Source organism: Pseudomyrmex gracilis, unplaced genomic scaffold (assembly GCF_002006095.1).
Source record: "Pseudomyrmex gracilis isolate BER0280 unplaced genomic scaffold, ASM200609v1 scaffold_123, whole genome shotgun sequence".
Taxonomy (NCBI): domain Eukaryota; kingdom Metazoa; phylum Arthropoda; class Insecta; order Hymenoptera; family Formicidae; genus Pseudomyrmex; species Pseudomyrmex gracilis.
The window spans coordinates 398,499-420,810 of record NW_018020707.1 but is presented as its reverse complement, the minus strand read 5'-3'; the positions used below and the strand labels follow the sequence as shown (position 1 = coordinate 420,810).

Below are 22,312 nucleotides of genomic sequence, written 5' to 3'. Positions count from 1 at the left end.
TGTAAGTACAGATAAATTTTACATTGAAAATATACACACATATATTTATCATGTTTTTTTTTATAATGATCAAATGTCTTCCTTAATACACATTTATGTAAAAAAGATGGTTTACAAAAGAACGCAAACAGGGATAACTGTTACAAGCTGTAAAAATGTATCCTTCTATTTTAATCACATGAAATATCAGCATTTTGCATGCTGCAAAACTGTGTTTCTGCATATATAAATTTTAGATAAATTTATAAAATAGGAACAATATATTTTACTATATTCATAGAATATATAACATCTTCACAAACAGAATTCACACATCTAAACATATAAATGCTTCAATATAAAATAAGAAATATTATTTCCTTTTTATATATATTATATATATATATATGTGTTTTCATATATGTGATTTTATCTATGCACAAATGGGTTTTCTACTAAATTCATGTAAAGAAATACAATACACAAATGTGTTAATATAAGTAAGTACTATATGTGCATATGTATATATATATACATAAATATTTAATCAAACTCAGGTATATCATCAAACGAATAGCCAGGTACTTTCTGATACGCTAAAATAGCCACCCTCATATGATAAGCCCCAGGTATAAACATCAAGGCTCCCAAAATTATCACTGGCCACATTCGATCTGAATACTGCAAGAGAATAATTTCAACAATGTATCTCATATGTGGTACGTAAGTATTAAAAATATTAAGTAATATATTTTGACAGTTTTCTTATTATACTTCACACTTGATATTACAAGATACTACACAAAATACAAATTATATAATAATGAAAGATCTTACTTTCGAATCAATGTGTCCGCTCACAATCAAGCTTCCTATAATAAGCATAACAGTCCCTCCAACAAAGAGAAGAGCTGCTAATGTGATGGCTTTCCATGGTATTTTCACCGGTGGGCCTACAAACTAATAAAAATAATATCCTTAAATAGATACATGTGTGAAAAAATTGTTTCCTGCCACAAATAAAATATAACAAATATATGAAGACGATTTCATTGAGGAGTGTAACGTCACATGTAATTTTTATGCTTAACGCTGAGAATTTATATAAATTCCTTTCACTCACTTGAGAGTCAAAGAAACCATTATCGGTTTCCGTAAGTTGTGTGTAATCCACGTTGTCAAATTGTCTGTCACTCCGAACTTTCTTTCTGCACATGCCCGCCTTATGAATGTAGTCTGAAACAAAACAAATACATGTTTAAATGTGTTTTTACCTGCCTACGTTTGAATGTTTGCAATGTCAACTTGAAACAAACAAATTGTGAAATTGTGATCAGTGAATACACAATAATAAGATATTATCGAAAAGTATAGAATCTTGATCGGTTCTCTTCCCAAAAGTGTTCTGTCTCTATGTTTAACACGGTGTTATATTTGATAAAAGAGAGAGATAAAACTCCCACTGAATACACATTGAATAGAAAAGTAAGCATATCCTTATTACCATCGGTTATCTCGTGGAGCTCATATTGGTGCGTTGAATACATGTCACATGCTCGTGTGTAAATAAATTTGTTCTATACTTTGTCAAAACGATAAAAATAGTTGGTTTGGTATGATTGTGGCTCAGTGGACCTTTTAAACTAGTCCATACGCCATTCTGTGTCTCATAATTTCTAGTTAAGAGCGCAGAACAATAAAAATATAAAACTTTGTACACGGTGCTATTGTTCACGAGTGACAAGAAAATTTTGTATACACATATGACATAAAAATGTTCGATAAATTGTTCAGAGATGGCGCTGATTTATCTACGTTCAGTGCTGCTTTCTGGACAGAAAAATGTGAACTACTTGAAACCACGCGGGAGAATCAAACGAGATGAGTGCAAAAATTTTTCGGTATTTAAAAAACACAAAATAATAAGTAATCGAATAACAAACTGAACACAGGTGTGCGAGGAAAATTGTTAAATAATCAACGCATAATTACAAATTGCTCAACTGTCCGATGCAATTGACACATGTCAATCAGAGACAGAGTCGTGTAAAAGTTAAAAAAAAAGACACATATTACAAGACTTCTTGCTTACAGTAGAATATCGTATATACCTGAATAAGACATCTAAATAAGTAATGGAGAAGTTTCTCTTCCTGCAAACAAACAACTCTCGATTCAATCGGTTTTCCTGCAGGAAAACCTGACCATCGAATGGAACAATAATAAAGCCGCGTACTTGTAAGATCGAGAGTGCGAATTAAAAAAAACTTCTCACAACTTCATAATTCTTAGATATAAAACAAACACACCAACATGGACCGATCCTAGCGGAATTCTGATTTTCTCCTTGGCACAATCGATCGATCGCAAATATCAACTATATAGCATGCAGCTTCGTTATGCAACTTCGTCTCATCACGCTTTATTTTTGCGAAGAAGCGTCACACGTCAAGACTCGCAAGCAGTCAAGTGGTCGAATGCGTAACGAAAATATTGTTGGGGACACGCGGATGACACTCCTCCTAACTCCATCACTCACTGATTCGGAAGGTTATAACGACGTCGTGCGATTGCTAACAAATTTCTCGTTTCTCGGATTCAGTCGTACCGAATATGAAGTTCCGATAGCCTGGCATAGCGTTCGACGTCACACGTGCCGCACGTTGACATAGCAGACTGATAGCCTTGAGACTTTTTCGCGATTTCGCCTGTCAGTCAGACGGCGATCGATCTGGCGGAAACAAGAGGAGGCTGCACCCGTTGCCTGCGTCGCGACGTTGATGACAGTGCCGTTGGAGGGTGCGCGAGGGTGGATCGCACCCCGGTGATGCGCAGTAAGCACCCCAGTGCGTGCTTGCGTGCATGTGTGTGTGTGTGTGTGTGTATGCGTGTAGTTGAGCACAATTATATCTACACGGAAGATAAATGTGAAAGAGAATCATTGATGAGATCAAGGACTATCCTCGCAATTTTGTAGTCATCTTATAATATCGCGACACGCCTCAATTCCTTTTTTAAATCCATTTCTTTACGTAAGAAATTGAATACTAGAAATAATTAAGCATACGCTCGCACGCATTCGCTGAAGCGAATCGAGTTTTCTCACGAGTAAAAGTTCGAGTTTGAATTTTCTTACGAACAAAATTTACTTTTATCTCGCTCGATTGTTCGATTAAAAAGACGCGAGGTATTCTGGTTAAAAAACAAAACACTATATATATATATATATATATATACTCACATTTGCCTTTATCGCTGCTAAATTATGCAGATATAAAATCAGATAATGGTTTTGAAACGGCGTATACGCTTTAGCGGGCGTTTCGTGACTCCGCATCGTAGAATTTCTTCCGGCTATATCTCGTGTGACAACAGCGCTCGTAGCACGAGCTTCACGTGCATGAAGCGCATTGTTGTCTCTTGTGCGCTCACTGCCTTGGTTAGACAACTTACGACAGTACGCCAGAAGCTAGCAATTAAAAGACAAAAAGGAGAGGGTGGGCGCGAATAAGAGACGTTCTCTCTCTCTCTTTCTTCGTGCAAGTCGCGCGAGATACATAAAACGACGAGAATTTAATTAATGAACTTGATAAATAAACGGCTCTTATGTCGACTTAAATGTGTCGAAGACATCAATTTCGAAATGACCGCGCTTAGTTATTAAAGGAATTTACGCGCACGGCCATTTATCTTCCTATTTTGCTTTACGAGAAAATTTACTACGCAGTTGAGATTCTGACGAGTGCAAGGATTTGCGCGTAAAACGAAGAGATAATAAAGCACATAATAAAGCTTCGAACTATGAAATACGTAATAGAAAACACGTTGTTTTGCTAAGCGAGATATTAATTGCGCGCCGCATTTGCTGCGCTTTTCTTTTTCGCGCGCGCATATATAAATACTTTTGATTAATTTATTCATTAAAGCACACGTGCGTCGCATAAATTCATATGAGTAGCGCGCGCAAAAAAAAAAAAAACAAAAATAGTTCTAAAATTAATCTTCTAATATTATTCCTGGATTCAATATTACACGACTTGTTTGTTTGTTTTTCTTTTTTTCCTTATCTTTAATGACTTCTTGCAACTGACAGGGAAAATTGGTGTTTATTTTAGTACCTGTCGGGATAAGCGTAAGCACGATTAATCGTGTCTTCTACGTTTAAATAAAAACGCCACGTTGAATAATTCCCAAGCCGCGTACGAAACGTAATACATTTGAAATTCATTGGCCGTCGTGGCTTCTCACTCACGCAGAATTTTCACTCGAGTGCTGTACACACGTATAACCACGTTAAATTACGTGGTGTCGCTTAAACAATACAATCAACGTAATCAATCGCAAATTATATTTCCACGTGATCATAAGTGATTTCATTTTAGATACGAAGACGTGTCAGTTGTTTAAGCGTCGAATTGCAATTGGTTATTTCTGAAACTGTGTCGGCAATTTGTCATGAACTTGTGACGCGTATGCGACAAGCAAGTTCTGCAATCCCGGACTTCTCCCTGCTGCAACTACGTGAACTTTTTCAGGAGTGGAGGCAATGCGGAGATTTCGTAGCGCAACGAAAAAACTTCGTCCAGTTTATCGCTCCGGAGTTTGGAAATTATATTGCCGTATCATATCCAATCTCTCTCTCGTGTTATTTTTCTAAATTATAATATTTCATAATTTTTTTTCTAATTGATTAACTACGCTCCTCTCGCTCCTCTCGCGATAACATCCAAATCGCGGTTTACTCGCTTATTACTTCGCGGATATGTTTTATCGTCCGAATCGGAATCGCGTCGAAATCGCTCCGTAAATTCCATTTGTCTGATAGTAAGACTACTCCGACGTGAACTTGACATTCGTGTGCGCGCCGCTTTTAACGATCCCCTTTGGAACCACCTTCGTACCTACAATTACGAACCGCTTCGGTCCGCTTTGCGTAACACACACGGCGGTCGTTCTTGTGTACATCGTTCTCGTGTAAAATAAAAGAACAAAAAATCGTTTGTTCACGAGAGCGCTGTCACTTCTCTCGATAGGTGCGACAGCTTGAGGGAGAGGCCAACTCAGCTGTCCCCGAAGTGCTTGACTACGTCATCACGGCCCTGCCGTGGCGGATCTTCCAAGGGCGCCGCGGGTTTGAATCGCGGCACTGTCGGCGTCGCGACGCCTGCGCGATGTCGTCTCGTCGGCGTTCGGTGCATGGAAGGCGACGGTGGCCCAGGGGCGGCAGTGCGGGTTCAGGGGGCAGCGAGGGTGGGTGCCTCTCCACCGTTGAAACTACCCCTTGACAACAGCCCGCGACCATTCTCTCGCACCCTCGCGCTTCGTTTCGCACACATCGTACGTACGTCGTCGCAACCACCGGTGGTTTGCACGAAGGGCGAGCGCGCAACGATCAATCGGGTTAAAACTCAGTGTGATCAATTTGCGTGTGATCCCGAGCGTTACGAACCTCGTTGTCATCCTCCTCTCGAGGAGGAGGAGAGGAGGAGGAGGAGGATCCACACACGACGTGCACGAACGACAGCCTCCCGTTCGTTCAGGTAAATCGATTAAGCGCATCATCATACATGTATGTATCGCGCGAATTTATACGCGAGATATATGCAAAATTATTCAAGACGCAGATATAGTGCGCGCGCGCGCGCGCGCGACGCGAGGATGTACAAAAGCGCATCCGGAACGGATCGCAGTTTAACTTCGGGCTTCGAGACGAGGATTGCGGAAAATTGCATGATCGACTGTCAGACGACCGTCGTACGTCTGCGGTTTCTGTGTGTTGTACTTACCGGCGGGTACACATATCGCAAGAATACGTACGTATATACAAATATGCGCAACTTCTCGAAACGCGTAAGTGTGCGTACACACCGGTTCGTCCGTCTTGTCCGATGGCGATCGCTCTCGACGGACCGTTTCACGCAAACGTAATTCACACATTTCCCCTGTGAAAGTATCGGTTAATCACCCTCGTTACACACACATACACACACACACGCACACACACAATGCGTGTTACGACTTCGAGGAATGCGCTCCTTTATTTTCGAACACAGTTTAATCATAACTCAGCGATTACCGTGACAAGTGCTCACTTTCACCGAGAGCGAACTCACGGATCCCGTATTCTCGTCTCACTTTTTCATCGATAAACGTGTGCCAGTATAAAAAAGCAAAAAAAAAAAAAAAAAAAATTGTGTATGTTCACAGCGTTCGTGTCGCCTGTATACCTGTATAGATTAGAAAAAAAAAATAGAAATAAACGAACACGCATTTGTCACGCGACAAAATAAGTGCGTGGTGAGAACACGGGCCTCTTGCTTCTTCAATTCTCGACGAATAAAGTTATATACAGGATAGAAGACACGAATAAAATTTCTTGAGAGCAATTTTATCTCGTTTGACACACTGAAAGATGCTACGCAATTTTTGTGCGCGTCTAAGGCAAACGACGAAGCTCTTGAAAGAAGTGAGATATGATTGTCGATAAAAAGAAAAAGCGTAAGAAGATAAGTGCCGATGACATCGATGATAGGATGCATTTTTATCACATTGTTTGCATCGCAAAATCGCGTAGGTAGGTATGTGAGCAACGACGCTGATTTTCCCGGAATGAATAAGTGAATTATTTATTACGAACTGGTATTGTGCAAATTGTTCAATTTTTCTCGTCTATTGAATTATTCAAGTTTGTATGCGCTTTTCGCGCACAAAATCGAATAAATCGTCAATTCGCAAGAACGCACGACACACCAATCAGAATATTCACGCATTACTTTATTATACTCGCGTGTTGTAATTTTTCCAACGTTTTATTCGACGCGAATTTGTACGAGAGAACGTAATATGATGCGCGCAGCGGTAATGAACACTTTATTTCAATAAAACATGGCGAATTACACGTACACTCTTCGACACACATATTTCTTTTCGATCCGCGCAAAACGATTTTGTTTTTTTTTTGTTTTTTTTTTTTTTTGTACACCTTCCGCACAAACGCGAATATCTAGGTTTTTTAGCTTGTGCAACATTATGGAGTATATCACAATTCGAGAATCGGTATCGTATGTTCCGATAATCCACCAAATCTAAAATCGCGCGCGTTGTATGGAAACGCAGGAAGCCTTACGGTTCAAGGAAATTTTACGAAGGTTACGCTGACCCACATCGCGATAACTGTATAAATATTGTCGCTGATTTTCTTCCGCGTTTGTGAGAGCATATTCTCGTTCTTCCATTAAGGACGTCGAACTAAAAAAAAAAGAGAATGTCAATGCGATAAGTCAATATAATACTGGTTATTTATACTGAACTCTGAAATATCGCTGTAGAGCGTCTATAATGAAAATAAAAACGGATAAAGAACGATCTTCCAGTCTAATAGTTATTTCGAGTTAATGAGAAAGAGGCTTTTTAATGATTTGCAAGTTAAAGATAAATTTGCAAACGCATACAAACTTACTGTTATTTATGCGCCAGTAATTATACGCTTTTTATTTCATTTTTTTTTTAATTTGATGAGAGTTCTTTAGATTTAATTAAATTTATATACGTTTTTAATTCTGTAGTTTAGATATATCTCTGTCTTTTTAAGTTTCTAGTTTTTATTTTTCTATTTTTCTCTTTTTTAATTTTTATTTTTTTTCTTTTTGTCATACTTATTTATACTTGTTTATAAAATTTATTTTTCATTTTATTATATTTTTGTATACTTTTTTGTAATTTTGTAATTTTTGCATTAAAAAAAAATTTTCCCAGAGCAATATAAATAAAACTTCAATCAATCAATCAATCAATCAATGTTTCCTCGTAGATAATGTATAAAAAAACACATCTTGACTTTCAATAACTTTTCTTTTCCTTCGATATTTTATAATACATTTTTTATTTTAAACTCGAAATTTCGATCAATACTAACGCGATGCGATATTGAATGGATTATATCACTTCTCGTGACTCATATAACAATATTGTCAGTAGTTTATAGTCGTTTAGCCGGTATAAAAACTGGCTTCCAGTAGGGATTAGAATTTAGTCAGACTGCAGTAAATTCAACCGCACGCAACAACCTGGACCTTGAAAAAATTCTAGCTGTTTAAATTACCGCTTCTAATAACGCCGCATTAACGCTAAACTCGTCAAATTGCTCGCGATTTGCGATTACGTCTATACGTAAATATTTCGTTGAGATATACATCGACGAACAATCTACGAAAATCGAAACCCGCATGGAGATAACGTGTCGCGTGCTTTCATTAATATAATTGCGCGAGATTGTTTACGTAAGTTTTCAAAGCGACATGAACAAACGGCTTAACGTCCTTGAGAATGTAATTACACGTGTAGATATTAATTCTTCACGCATTGAAAGTGTAGTTACATCAAAATACCACCAAGAGAGAGAGAGAGAGATCTTTGTTTCTCTTCTGTTTTGTTTTGGCAAAATCAATTTCGTTGTTTGTTGCCAACGCGTTGTTTTCAAAGTTGTCATTTGTAAGCGGAATTGGATGTTTACGCGCCACTCGATTATTAATCTCTTGGTAATTAGTTTCAGCATGGAGTGCCCGGAAGCAATAGAACGAGGCCGGAATTTTCGTTTACTCGCGGAAGAGGAGCTGTCGAAACTTTTGGACTTTCTTACAGAATACTTGCCTAACTCCTTGAAGGTACGTACAATTATCTATGCGATATTATTCTATCCTTGGTATTTTATCTACATTTACATATCTTATGTACATATGATTATTTTATTATTGCAATCAGGAGGAAGTGACATTTTTCTTTGTTATTCACATTCTTTCTGCTAATTATACAAATTACTATTAATTATACAAATGTCACGTAATCTTCGTTTTTACTTACGTGGTAATAGAAAAATTATTAATAGAAAAAAATAACAGAAGAAAATATTATATATATTATATATATATATTATAAATATTATATATAGTATATATTATATATAGAAAAATAACAGATTAAAATATTATTATAAAATATACATATATGTAATATTTTTATTTATTAACGCGCTCGCTATTATATGTGTGACTCATCAAAAAAACTTTGGCACGAGATATGTAACGAACGTTTTTCTCTTGGCGCGAACGCGTTAAATAAGAAATCAAGCTTTCGGAAGTATGGATCTTTTATGCGCGCGCGTGCGAAAGTAAATTGTTTATTTATATCTCAATATCTCCTCGTAATCTTATATCTGAACTTTGGAGCGCGCGTCACATTTTTCCTCCGTTCGACACGAAAGAAACAGTAAATTAAAAATAAACCAGCAGTATACTATTTTTTTTTGTCGATACGGAAACGCTAAAGCGTCGTCAACTTTTAATTTGATGTTGATCCAAAAAGGTGAAAAAAGATATTACGGCGCGGAATAAAGGTAGAAGTTTCCGAGATCTCTCTGCGAGGTACAACGGAGGGAGAGGATAGCGATAGGGGAAAATATCTATATACACATGTAGCGCTGTGCTATGCACATATAATGTTTCTGCTAGAATTGTTAATCACGACGACGGTAAATAAAACAGCCAATATATTGTACACAGTTAATTTAGCGAGTCGCGATTTTTCTATCTCACGTAAAATCGCGTCGTCGAAACAACGTGAGAGAGAGAGAGAGAGAGAGGCTGTTACAGAAGAGTTTACAGAATATTTCATATATTACAAGCGCGTAAAAATAATCCACCGAGAGGGAAAGCTGACACCGCCATGTGTGTTTGCTTGTGTATCCTGCGAGCTAGTTAATCACTTCATCTGGCATGCAAATCAGCGTGCCGTCGTTTAGTCTGCAAACGACCGATCTCCGCGAGAGACAATAAAGGTGGACTAAACGATTACATTTTGCCAATCGATAATGTAATTAAAGAGCCACAGAGAAAGATGCAATGTCGTTCGCGATGTCGAAACACAATTGCAGAGTCCTTGTAATAAACTCACTCTTTTGTTCTCCCGCGCGCGGCGCCTCCTCCCCCACGTTTTACTCAATGTGATATTCTCAGATAAAACGGATGTTCACGCAAGGCGAACGCGATAAGTGATATGTATGTATTTGTCTAGTCTTTCGGAATAAAACGCAAATCTTTCGGAGAAAATACGCATGAGCGAAGAGAAAACGATAATTGAATTTCTCTGGTTTCTATTTTTTTTTTTTTCCCCTGTAATTTTTAGCATCTCTCATTTGATCATTTCACGAGAGAAACGCGCGTTATCGCAAACACGGAGAGGCTCGCTCATCGTCACGAGGGACCAACTGCATCGCGTATCGTTGATAAGATTTACGTCATCTGGAAACGACGACCGAGCAACGCATCGCAACCTGACTCTGAAGCGCAATGGAATTGCACACGAAGGATCGGAGTTCAAAATCGAGCGTGCTAAACGCACATTGCGTACGTATGTACGTACACATCGTTATGAATCATTCGCGCGTCGCATATAAATAACACGCTGATGTTGCAACGTTACAACAGACTGTCCGAATATTTGTACGATCATTCGATTCATTGTGCCGCGCGGCGCACGATCATTAATTCAAAACGCGTCTGTAACTGCCCGTCGAGCCGATTGATTGAGTTCGTTAAATAGCCGTGTATTTTTATTTCATAAAAAAAAAACAACGACTTTCAAAACAATTTTTTTCTGCGAACTTGCTTTGGAAAATCACCGACAACGATCATCCGCAATTTCGAACGAGGATTAAAGCGAAGTTCGCGCTTGCAATTCACTTTGTGCTCACACGCTGAAGATATTATTAAGCCGAAAAGAGTTCTATTTGCCGGCGTTATTACGGGGGTCAACATTATGACGCGCGACCACGCTAACCCTTAATCGAAAAAGCGAACGCAAGGTGTTCCGGAATCAAGGCCAGGGTCGCCGCTTGCACACGTCGTCGTCGTCGTCGTCGTCGTCGCCGTCGCCGCGATGTTATTCGCCAATCGCCGCAGTGCCGATCACGTGACCTCGCGACTCTACAAACATCCGCTACTTTTGACGATATTAGAAGTCTCTCCGATATCGTAAATTAATCCGTACGCCTCGATGTCGATATAATGTCAGATTCGAAAAATATCGCGCGACTGTGACGTTATTATCAATATTGAAATCGCATTGTAAAGTGGAAAAGCCTATCGTATATTTTGTGAAAAGAGATGACGGAGTTCACGTTATCAATATTTTATCGATTCGATTACGTAAACGGTCACGTCAATGAAAATCCGGACTATTTTCGTTTTACGGACGCGAGAAGAGCACACGTTTTCTATACGAAAGTGGTAGATTGTGTTTCAATCGTCGCGAGAGAGAATCGCGCGCCGCAAAGGGGATATTGTTCAATTGAACGGATGACTGTCCCGCTGTGTGTTTTTCCGCGCGAGGAAAGAGATCGCGTAGCAGACCGATCAACACAGCCGGGCGAATCAATCGCGTGTTCAACGAATTATTTATAGAGAAAAACAACGTGGGCGCGGTGGGCAATCGCGTATGGTATTCATTCGCAACGAGACAAAGGAAAACAAGGTATCGCACGAAAATATTCGCCGTGCGTGGAATATCGGCGCGATCGGTATCGCCGCGCGGAATGTCGCGGTCGATCATCGGCGAACTTCGCATGCAAAGTGCATCGATTTCGCGGCGCGACGAAAAAGCACGCGGCGTCTGTTACGTGTGCGTCAGGAATACGACCTTGACCCCTCTCCCCTCTGGTAGAGAAAATACCTTTTCGCTGCTGCTCGTACGTGCACAGAGGACCGGTTTTGTGTCCGCGGTTTATTCCGGAATAAACGTTGCGCCGTACGACCTGCGCGCACCTCGTCGTTTTCGTGCCGGCTCGATCCTAATGGAGTTACGACACGACCGTCGCCGTTTAATTCCTTCGGATCGCTCACGAATGCGGACGTGTGCATAGGGGAGCGTTTCAAACCGGACGCATGCAACGTCTCGCGCGCGCACTTCGTCGTGGAGCACACGCGAGAGATGATTAAAAAAAAAAAAAAAAAAAAAAAGAGCGTGGGGAGAAATTGATACGTTATTCCCTCGATTCGCGCGCTCCATCACCTTTAACGATTCTTCGGGAAGAGACGTATGTGAGCGGAGCACGAGCCGCGCTACTTATCGGGGAAAATCGCGATGAGGGGGTCGGCGGTATCGATAAGATGGGAATCTAGACAATGCTCCGAGTCAGAAGCTCCGGTTCAAAAGAAAGCCGGATTTTGATGTGTCAGAGCAAACCGGACCGTGAATAATGCAGCGAGTTCTGATAAGATCGAAATGACTTAATATTTGCCTCATTATGTATGTCATAAATTAATTCCATACGTTAATCCCCTGCAAACTCGCGCGAGAAAATACACTCAAGAAAATCTGTATTATTATTATTATTATTATTATTGCACCTTCTCACAAATTTTATTGATTTATTAATTGATTTTAATTTTTTCGAAAAATCTTTAATTTATTTAAAATGTCGCACTTCACAGAACATCAAAGTGCATCGACAAAGTAGCTTTAAATATTTTTTAACAAAATATAAACATCCTTTTTTTCGAAACAGATTATTACAAGTCGCTCTTTGCCGCAAATTTGGACGCTTCTAAAAACGAATATTTTGAAAATAAATGGACTAAAAGAATGGATTAAAAATGAGCAAGAATTTTAAATGTCTCGACAAACTTCTCATTAAGCGCGAGTTTTGAAAAAAATCGCGGATCTTTCTTTCGTCAGCCTATATTTGCCGATTTACACGCGTGGAATAATGACTCCGCGCAACGGTCTGTGACACGATTACCATATCGTCGTTAACCTCTGCGGTTTGTTTATGGTTCTCTCGCATAAAGCGATTCTCTCGAGCGCGTGAACGCTTTCGTATGCGCCTCGTAAAACGCAGTACGCATACAGAAGCGTTTTGTGATATCGAAGAATAGACGAAATTTTACGATTTCTCTTTTGTTTTCTTTCATGGTCTTTTCTCCTAAGCTCTTAGTAAATTAAACTTAGAAATAGTGTTATTTCTTTTTCTGAAAAAAAAGTAAGACGGTCGCGTCACAGAAAGAAGTTTTTAAGGCGAATTGCCCTCGAATCGATAAAAGGTGGATGTATATATAGCGCTACGCGTTTCTCTTTCTCTTTCTCTTCGGGTCACGTTGTGTGTTGGTACACAATAGTTAAATAAGAAAATTTCCGCGAATAATGTCATCGTATAGAATTTTCCGCGTGTTCTCTTTATTTAAAAATGCCTGCGGGTGCTGGGCTGATAACGAAGTTATCAGCCTTTGAAAGAAAACATGCACTTCAAAGGGGTTGTTACGTTTTATTGCTGCTGAGAACAAAAAGCGAGCGTTTCTATTATTTATAACTGTTTTCTTTTTTCTGATAAAATTAAGACGTCCGCGCGCATGTCATGTAAAGTTTTTGTATATACGTTATTATGTGCACGTGTTTCAAATATCAGACGTTCACGAAACCATTTCATATAACCTTTCGTACAAACCGGTAGATTCGTATAAAAATAATCCACGACATATAATTATCCGCGCCTTTGACGTCAACTTGATAATTCGGAAAGTCGAAAGCTATCGTGCGAGATTGCAGTTACACTCTTATCGATCTAACCCTGACTACTCGGACTCTATTATACTATTTCTGGGGTGAGATTTATGCATGCATCGTTTATTCGTTATTTTCACCCATTATCCAGTTAAGAGATTCTCTTGAATGCGACACAAATATGCAGGTTGTCTTGTATAAGTGCATTGTTATTTTCGCAAATAAAATTTTCGCTCAAAACAAAAATAAACATTCCTTTTTTTTCAAAACTATTACAAGTCAACTTTTTCCCGCGAATTTTAACACTTTTAAAAGCGAAGATTTCGAGATATTAAATTTTAAAAAAATAAAAACAAAAAAAAAACATTAAAAGTGATGCATTAAGTTAGTGATATTTTGCAATTCAATGGACTTGGAACGGCCTTTGACTAGATTCTTCTCTCTTTTGTAGCGCTTTTTTTTTTACGAATATCTCTCGTTTTAAAAGACACCGTTGCTAAAGCTTTGATCTGTGAGATTCAGAAAAAAATATTCTTGACACACATTAAGCTGTAACGTCGTTCGGCTCGAGCAAGCTGAGCCTAAATAATTGGTGACGTAAAAACATCCCTGTTATAAAGTTAAAAGCATATATGGATTTGCTTTTCTATCGTAAAACTCACGTTTTTTTTCCTCCGTTCCATAAAAATTAAACAAATAAATTCTCTTTTGTAAAATATTTTTCTGCGTCGATCTGTACACGCTCTCTGTGCCGTGCATGTTTATATAATTTCTTTTATAAATATTATAAATATTTTTGCAGTTTCATCAGACTGTGCATACTTATATGCAAGACAGGGTCTGGGAATTCCATTTCTACGTGGCTAACGATTGGCCCGAGGATGCAATCTGCCTGCACTTTCCCGGAATGACGTTATCTGTAAGTACAAATTAAATTTCTGCCATGAACTCGAACTTATGGACGAAATCGGCACGATAAAATCTTCAACAAGAATTCACCTTTCTAACGATGTTTTACTTTAGACGACATTTCCCGTGTACTTTTCCAACTACATTTCCGTTCCTAGAAAAAATTGTCCACCCACGCATACACACACACACACACACACATACATACACACACACGTTTCAAACTTCTTTAATTTTAAACAGAAAAAAACAAGAGATTTCCACCAGTAACTCGTACACGGAGACACCACGTAGGATTATCGGGTCGATCTCAAACTCATCCAATTTATTTCTCAATTCAGTGTCATGTGTTTTTCGCGATGTGTTTTTTTTCCTTGGCAACGAGCTACGTATGTAGCTAATTGGAAGGAGCGAGTTATTCGACAGAACCATCTGACTCACTCGCTTCGAGGAATCGTTAATTCGCGAATATGTCGCGTGTTAACGAAAAAACATATATCTCTTCACCGCCGTATAAATACTGGAAACTCGTTACTTGTACTTCCGATCGTTTCTCAGTCGAGGATGAGTTGACCTATATCTCTCCTATAGACCTGGCTATTCGCCAGACGTTTCGTTTGACTCCCTCGCGCTTCTCGTTATCGTCGGGCTGGCGCGAATCGCGACTTTCTTAATGCCAACCGTCCAATTCGCTCCATTCGGAATGATATTTTGACGGTGCTTTATGGTTAATTACCCAATCTACGCGCGGGTACACTGTACAATCCTCGGCAGCTTGTCATAAATTCAGCGTCCACTGTCGCTTATTAGGTTCGCGTAACGCAAGGAATATCAAGCTGTCACGACGGCGAGAATTACGACGTGTCCTTTGACATTTAGTGCTCACCGCCGCGTTGATTACCCGCTCGGATTCGTGCCGTATTAAGCGGTGTTATTCCGCGTGCGAGATGTTTTTCGACACGAACGATAAACACCAAGAGTGCAAACGCAGATTATAATCTCTGTCGTCGTTCGACATGAAGGAGGTTTGAAGCACGTGTCACACACTAGCTAGCGTGTGTGTCGAGACGCACGATCTAAACTCACATTGTGATCTCAAAAAAAAAAAAAAACTCGCTAAAAACCATCACTCGTACAAACCACCGAAGCTGCGACAACCTGTGATTCTTTAAAATAAAACATCTCGTTTACGCTACGCATTATTATCATTGTTCTCATTATTATTATTATTATTGTTTTTAATACGCACAATGTATCTATTGTTCTTAATGCTAATCGCGTCTTCTTTGTGCTTTCAGCCGCACGGTTTGTTGTACGAGAGCGTCGGTGTCTTCTGTCCGAACGATCGGTTGGAGCTGCTGCGTCTTCTACGGGAGGAGGACATTCTGATAGACTGGTCGAGACCTTTGTATATTAATTTCGTTCACTACGACATCGCCGAGGAACTGACGCGTCTTTACGAAGGCATGGGCACCATCGAGACGGTCGTGGGCGATGTTTGTGCGTGCGAGTTGTTCGACGACGAGAAGAGCGAGGATCCGGGTGATGAGGATTCCGACGTCCAGGTGCGGCCACTCAAGGCCGAACACGCCGAGGGCATCCACGAGTTGTATCCGGCGAACGACATGGAATGCCATGAGCTCTTTCTCCGGCTTATTAACACTCTGCCCGCGGCCGGTGTGTTCGCGAAGGGTAGTCTGGCCGCTTGGATGGTCCAGTCCTATTACGGAGCCATGTTCTCCATGCAAACCAAGCCGGAACATCGTAGGAAAGGTTATGGGACGAAGCTAGCAAGGTAAAGAAGGCTTGGCGTGTTTGTTTCTTTTGCAACAAATAACAATATATCGCTTATTGTACTTATATTTCGCTACTATTACACGCCGAAATACATATACTACAGAGATGTGCGTTCGGAATTTCAGGTACCTGACAAAAAAAGTAGCCGACAGAGGATATTTCCCGTTCGTAGTGATACGTCCAGAAAATAAGGCCAGTCACAGTCTGTATAAAAAACTCGGCTTCAGACAGCTTTATCAGATCGTTCGTATGATCTTCACGCCCGCCACGTGGCAGGAGAACGACAACGACGCGAACGTTCTCAGGGATAATTTGGAGAACGCCGTTAGGCAGCTCACCATCGAGCAAAGGGTCATAACGGCCTTGAGCGATCAGAAAGAAAACGGGAAAACGATACAAGATCCCGCAGGAACGGAAGAGGAGGAGGAGGAGGAGAAGAAGGAAGAGGATGCCAATGAGGAAGAAGTTCTCGAGACTATCGAGGAGCAATCCGAGGAGAGAACAGACGTCGCGGACGACACGGCAGCGGCTGACGATGCGGCGGAAGTCGAGGAAGACTGCGTGGCGGAAACGACGGGTGGCAACGACGAATAAATTTTATAGCGTGCGTTTACGCGATAAACGCGCGCGTGTGCGCGCGTGACGGTCCATAATTCACGTTTTATTTGCTCGAAGATACGCTCTTCGCCGTGTGGAGGCAGCGAAGTGCTTAAGTAAATCGTGAAAGGGAGTCTCTTGAGCACGGAATCTACTCAGGAATCGTACCCAGAACTCTCTCTTTCTCTCTCTCTCTTTCTCTCTCTTTCTCTTGTGCTGTGTATCTTTTCTAGATACGGCTGATACGGCTGTATCTGCTCAGAGTTCGATAAAAAAAAAAAAGAAAAAAAAAACCAAACCACTATCAGTTCATAGGTGATAACGTTCTTCTGTGAATTGCGCTTTCCGGTATTACTTGACGACGTAATACATATTTATCTTCGAATTACATATTGTCGGAAATACATTTGCTATACACACATTCCCTCTAATGTTTAAAAAATCCAGCACAAGTAACATTGCGTTTAAATAGAGTTTTAAACGGCAAATATATAGATTTATATTATGTGAGAGGAGAGCGCAGCGCCTTCTTCGAGCGATAAAAACAAAACAAAGAAAAAGTCAAAGATAGAAAATATTTTAAGAGATTTTGACATTTAAAAAAACGCACGTTCGTGCGAGGCTTCAATTTGCGTACGAAGAATCGTAAAAAAAAATAAAAAATAAAAAAAAATTCTTCGCACGATTTACTCATATCATAGTCTTTTCGAAACGACATGAAAATTGGACGATATATCAAAGAGCTCTCGGATCTTTGAGTTGATAATGTTACATCTCATTGTGAAGTCTATTCGAGTCACAAGTGTTGTTCTTTCTATGTATAATTTAAAAAATTAAAATTGTCAATGTTGTCGGTGATTCGTTATAACGTTGCGTTCAGGAAAATGTATCTGTTTAATATATTCAGATATTTCTAAATACAATCGTAAATGAGAAAAAAAATTGTCGCATGTACAATGGTTAGCTGTTTACGTGTCTATGCGTGTACATTGTTTCATTTATTTCGCCATAACATTTGTCCATAAAGGATAAATTGCTGTGGATCAGGTGTATATGTGACACGTATTTATTATTATTATTTGTATGTGATATATATTTATTATAAATTCTATATCAGTGTTTCATACATTATTCCTGTATCAATGTTTAGCTATTCAAAGCGTATGAATATAAAAAACTCTGTTGATTTAGATCTGACTGTTCCGTTTTTATGAATTTGCGGAACTCTGAATTCGACATTTCAAAAAAAACAAAAAACAAAACCGATTGATTATCTTCCATCAATTAAAAATCTGCGGGACGAGTCGAACTGTGATTATTATTTTCGCGTGTAAAATAGAATGTCGAGAGAAAATTTACGAAGCCTCGTGCGATCTCGTCACGCTTTTATCGAATATAAGATAGAAGTAACTTGCTGTGTCGGTGTAGATATCCGCGTAGATGAAGCTTGTGGAGAAGCCGGTTTTGATAAAAAAAAAAAAGAGAAAAAAGAAACAATTTCTCTCCCGCCGACACACTACTAATCTTTTACATTTTTCAATTTGCATACGTGTACGTTACGTCATAATTTACAAATTACAGATATTTTATAGATAAAACGCTTTGTGCTTCGTAATCATAAGATATTTCCGAATGCACTTACCGCAATTTCCCGCAGAAACTCTCATGTACACCGTCACAGCAATTACGTTAGAGAGCGTGCGCGAGTTAGTAATAATGATAATATTAACGAACGCGCGCAACGCACGGCGTGAGATTAATATTATTATTATTGATAATATAATAACACGATTATACGTACGATATATAAATACCGCGCAAAAAAAAACAAAAACAAAGGGAGTCTAGTCAGTTCGTCGACTCCGTCTTCGGGAAGACCTGAGATTTTAGAATAGCTACTATTTGTATAATTTTTTCTACGTTTCATAGACGATTTATCAACAAACTATACAAGACGGGTAAAACGCGTAAGGGAGAATCGATTCCGAGCGAGGACGGAGTCGGAACGAGCGTGCAAAACTCTTAAGGCCCCCTCCATTCCTTCCCCTCCCCCCGAAAAAATTCATCTCGTTTATTTTTCATTTTACTATTATAACACCGGGGGGCCAGCTGTGATACTTTACTCAATCTCCACTTACACCCGGTCGTGGCACCAAGATAAAAGAAAAAAAAAACTTTAGTCTAGGTGAGAATCAATCGTTGTTACCAGTCCGTGCGCTTCACAATTTGATGAATGCGTTTATCGGTTTTTGCGCGTTACGTTTTATCCTCCCCGAGATTTCCATATCCGATCGGACGAAGAGAGATTTAATTACACATACACACACACACACACACGTACACATACACATATTTCGCGTTAGTCGTGAAAATTTATTCGATCGAAACGATGTATGATGACAATCCGTGTAAACACAATCTCTATTTTCGTATAACACACTTCATTTCCGTTTTTCTGATATTTGCGAACAAATTCAAGTGAATCAAACTAGCATAAGTATTATTTCCTGATCTGCCAATAGTTTTATGGATTCGATATTAATTACGAATTAAGCGATCTTGTGTTCAAGCTCGAGTGGCGCTTGCGAGCACAAAGGTTGAAGAGAGATCGGCCGTCGTGAGAAAAACTCTCAATCACGCATACGTAATCGCGTTAATAAAACAACTCGAGTGTGTGCGGTGGATATATTCATATTTTTTTTCGTTATCGCGCGCGACCCGGAGCGACACGGAGCGCGAGAAAGTGACTCTTGACCACGTTGCACGTGCCTCTTTTTTCTCGATGACTCGCGACGTAAATTAGAAAGTGAAGTGGGACTCTCTTGCGCAATTGCGGTCGTGTAGTTTTTCGTAAACTGCGCTATTTAATTTTACAACAGGGTTAACAAAAACCAAATCCACGAGAATAGGTACATTGTTACGCACGTGATTTCGTGCGTATTGTAAGACGATCGAGGTTTTGTTTCGCCTCGCTAGTAGATTTGTACCTCTGGACGTAAGAAAACACAAAAAAATACCTCTTCAACCTGTGTGTTATCGCAAGGCTTCAGCGGTGAAATATTCAATTAATTAAATTTTCCTCTTGAGATTTTTTTGTATATACGCACAACGTCATCGATACGAGTAATTGTTGATAGGAACTTACGCGTGTCTGACGGAACAATCACCTCTTTGCCTCTTCAAAGACTCTTCGCGAATCCACTTCTTAAGAGAAAACATTCAAAAAAAAAAAAAAAAAACAAACAAAAACCACATCCACACTTACACCTGCCGGCGCGCACCTGTTTTTGCCCACACTGTCAAAGCTATGAGAAAAAAAAGTCACGGAAATTTTATTCCGAAAGCACGAACAAGAGCAACAACGAACTTATTACTATACAACACTACTACTAAATAAACCAGCCTGTAGTATTGCTAATTCTAGCGCTGTTTTAAACCAGTGTGTGTATCTCGCGAATTAGGCCTAAAAAAAAGTCCGCCCCTCCCCCAAGAGGCGTCCCAATACTACGTATATTGTAAATACACTATACAATAATTATTCCCTTCTCTATCTTCCTTTCTTCTTCTATTGCACGTTGCTTTCTATTGCAACAAAACAAAAAAAAAAGTATAAAAGAGATCTTCGTCTAGGACAAACAAAAAGAAAACACTACCGTCTAAAACCTCAGCCCTGTATGATCTATGAAAGTCGCACGAAAAAAGAAAAGAAACACAAAGCGAAGTAAGTGTGTATCGCGAGTGTGTATAAAACATTGTTTCTCTGAATTTATTTGTTTACGTTTACAGAGAGCGATTACGCGGAAGAGAGAAATAACGTTTGATAATCTTCTGTAGTATTTTCTTTTTTTTTTGTTTGTTTTTTTTTTGGTTCACAACTCAACTAGTAGGCGTACACACAAAATCTTTACGAGAGCGTGAGGAAGAAACCAATGCGAGAGAATATCGAATAGTTTTGTGAGAAATGGATTAATTGTGGAATACTGGAGACAAGAGCTTTGGATAAAAATAAATGGAACAAACAAATACGATTTTTCAACTATAGTGTCGTTTATTATGCGTTTTGATTCGCTATACATTCATTCATTCACATTGCTTATTCACACAGCACTTGTAAATAATTAACTTTGCGCGCGCGCACACACACACACACACACAAACACACACGCACACGCAAGCAGCAGACAGACAAACAGAGAGACATTTCCTGCAAAATATTAATTTATCTTGCGAACACACTCAAAACTAAATAAATCATCAGACAAAACGCACTTGATAAAAGAAAAATGTTGATTTATCTCAAACACTATTATTTAATATTGCTTCAGACTTTGTTTTCTTTTTTTTTTTTTTATGCCATAAAAAAGTGTATAGAAATACACACACCTCGTGTCAATACCGCGCGATATAGGCAAACAACTTTAGTCACTACTTGAACTCGAATATGCAACAGCACATTTTGAAAAGAGGAAATGTGTTTTTCCTTTCAAATTCGAAGCTTTTTTTAACAATTGACAAACAACGAGCATCATACACACTTTCGTAGTAATCCTCGTGTTCTCAAATCCTAGTACACGTACTCGCACCAATTAGGATTTTTCGCACGCAAACAACAAGAAACGCGTCTTCTCTTAAATTGCAGCGCTGATTGTTTATCTCAAGAGTCATACGACAAAATATACAAAAAAAAAAAAAAAAAAACTGATCAATTGATCAAACATGTGGTTGGAATCAGTCAAATGCGAATTAATTTAACGTGTTAATCGTCTCACACACGTCAATTTCGCGTCATCGCTTGCTTTACTTGTAAATACGTGTAGTTTCACAGAATCGGGTGTAGTTTCGTCTAAAGAAAGGCTATAAGTACACACGCGTAGTCGTCGCTACGTCAATCACGGTTTCAAATTTGTCACCACACTGACGTTTCGCAGCACTTAAAACGGTGAGTTAACGACGAAAGACACATACACAAAACAGCTCTAATAACGAATTTAAATTTCAAATCGTGAAAAACGCGGAGTGCACTTTGCAAGAAACGATACGAAGTAAGTCGCACTCACTTGGGTCGTCGCGAACATTCTTCGAGGATCCCCGTCGCCTCCATGTTCTCGAAAAATGTTCCGTCATTCGGAGCGGCGGAGGTCGCAAAACGTCACGCGATTTTCCCACGCAAGGATATATCCTGACTAACACTGAATACCGATCGTCATCGCTGACAATGTCCTCGCGAAACTTGCAGTTAGCGGTTACGAGAGAGATGTACACACACGACGCTCGGGGAAATCGGAGTAACACGACGCGCCGCGCGACGCATGTTCATGCAACGACCGCGAGAGATTGCGAACGACTGCAAGGGACCGCCACTCGCGTCCGTGGCGACGAAACGACAGGTGAACTGGTTGGCGAACTGAACGACGCGCCATGCGCGCCGCCGACTCGGCCTCTCGCGCAGGACTCGGCCGCGCTCGGCCGCGCTCGGTCA

At 39.6% G+C, this 22,312-nt stretch overlaps 2 protein-coding genes across 7 annotated transcripts; one reads left to right on the top strand and one right to left on the bottom strand.

Annotated features, from left to right (window-relative positions):
• Nucleotides 1–53: 53 nt before the first annotated feature.
• On the bottom strand, nucleotides 54–22,211 carry LOC109856566 (transmembrane protein 230). 4 transcript variants are annotated; one of them, XM_020431972.1, is made up of 4 exons: nucleotides 21,891–22,211; nucleotides 1,103–1,215; nucleotides 817–939; nucleotides 54–660 (listed from the first exon to the last, which is right to left on the bottom strand). In XM_020431972.1, the coding sequence occupies exons 1-4, from the start codon at nucleotides 21,955–21,957 to the stop codon at nucleotides 523–525; spliced, it is 441 nt and encodes a 146-aa protein (XP_020287561.1). In that variant the 5' UTR covers nucleotides 21,958–22,211; the 3' UTR covers nucleotides 54–522. The 4 variants fall into 4 exon arrangements, with proteins under 4 accessions (XP_020287561.1, XP_020287564.1, XP_020287565.1 ...); XM_020431975.1 differs by lacking the exon at nucleotides 21,891–22,211 and adding an exon at nucleotides 2,588–2,746; XM_020431976.1 differs by lacking the exon at nucleotides 21,891–22,211 and adding an exon at nucleotides 2,289–2,577.
• LOC109856564 lies at nucleotides 5,229–20,416 on the top strand. 3 transcript variants are annotated; one of them, XM_020431971.1, is made up of 5 exons: nucleotides 5,229–5,519; nucleotides 8,525–8,642; nucleotides 14,333–14,449; nucleotides 15,738–16,234; nucleotides 16,362–20,416. In XM_020431971.1, the coding sequence occupies exons 2-5, from the start codon at nucleotides 8,532–8,534 to the stop codon at nucleotides 16,828–16,830; spliced, it is 1,194 nt and encodes a 397-aa protein (XP_020287560.1). In that variant the 5' UTR covers nucleotides 5,229–5,519; nucleotides 8,525–8,531; the 3' UTR covers nucleotides 16,831–20,416. The 3 variants fall into 3 exon arrangements, with proteins under 3 accessions (XP_020287560.1, XP_020287559.1, XP_020287558.1); XM_020431970.1 differs by lacking the exon at nucleotides 5,229–5,519 and adding an exon at nucleotides 5,696–5,792; XM_020431969.1 differs by lacking the exon at nucleotides 5,229–5,519 and adding an exon at nucleotides 6,195–6,553.
• Nucleotides 22,212–22,312: the final 101 nt, after the last annotated feature.

What these genes read in the sequence shown, in the direction of transcription:
- LOC109856566 (XM_020431972.1), bottom strand. Translation starts at nt 21,957, where the DNA reads ATGACGGAACATTTTTCGAGAACATGGAGGCGACGGGGATCCTCGAAG. An exon ending in GAATGTTCGCGACGACCCAA is followed by an intron (nt 1,216 to 21,890) that starts GTGAGTGCGACT and finishes GTTTTGTTTCAG; the next exon opens with ACTACATTCATAAGGCGGGC. An exon ending in GCGGACACATTGATTCGAAA is followed by an intron (nt 661 to 816) that starts GTAAGATCTTTC and finishes ATTCTCTTGCAG; the next exon opens with TATTCAGATCGAATGTGGCC.
- LOC109856564 (XM_020431969.1), top strand. Translation starts at nt 6,453, where the DNA reads ATGATTGTCGATAAAAAGAAAAAGCGTAAGAAGATAAGTGCCGATGAC. An exon ending in ACTTGCCTAACTCCTTGAAG is followed by an intron (nt 8,643 to 14,332) that starts GTACGTACAATT and finishes ATATTTTTGCAG; the next exon opens with TTTCATCAGACTGTGCATAC. An exon ending in TATGGGACGAAGCTAGCAAG is followed by an intron (nt 16,235 to 16,361) that starts GTAAAGAAGGCT and finishes TCGGAATTTCAG; the next exon opens with GTACCTGACAAAAAAAGTAG.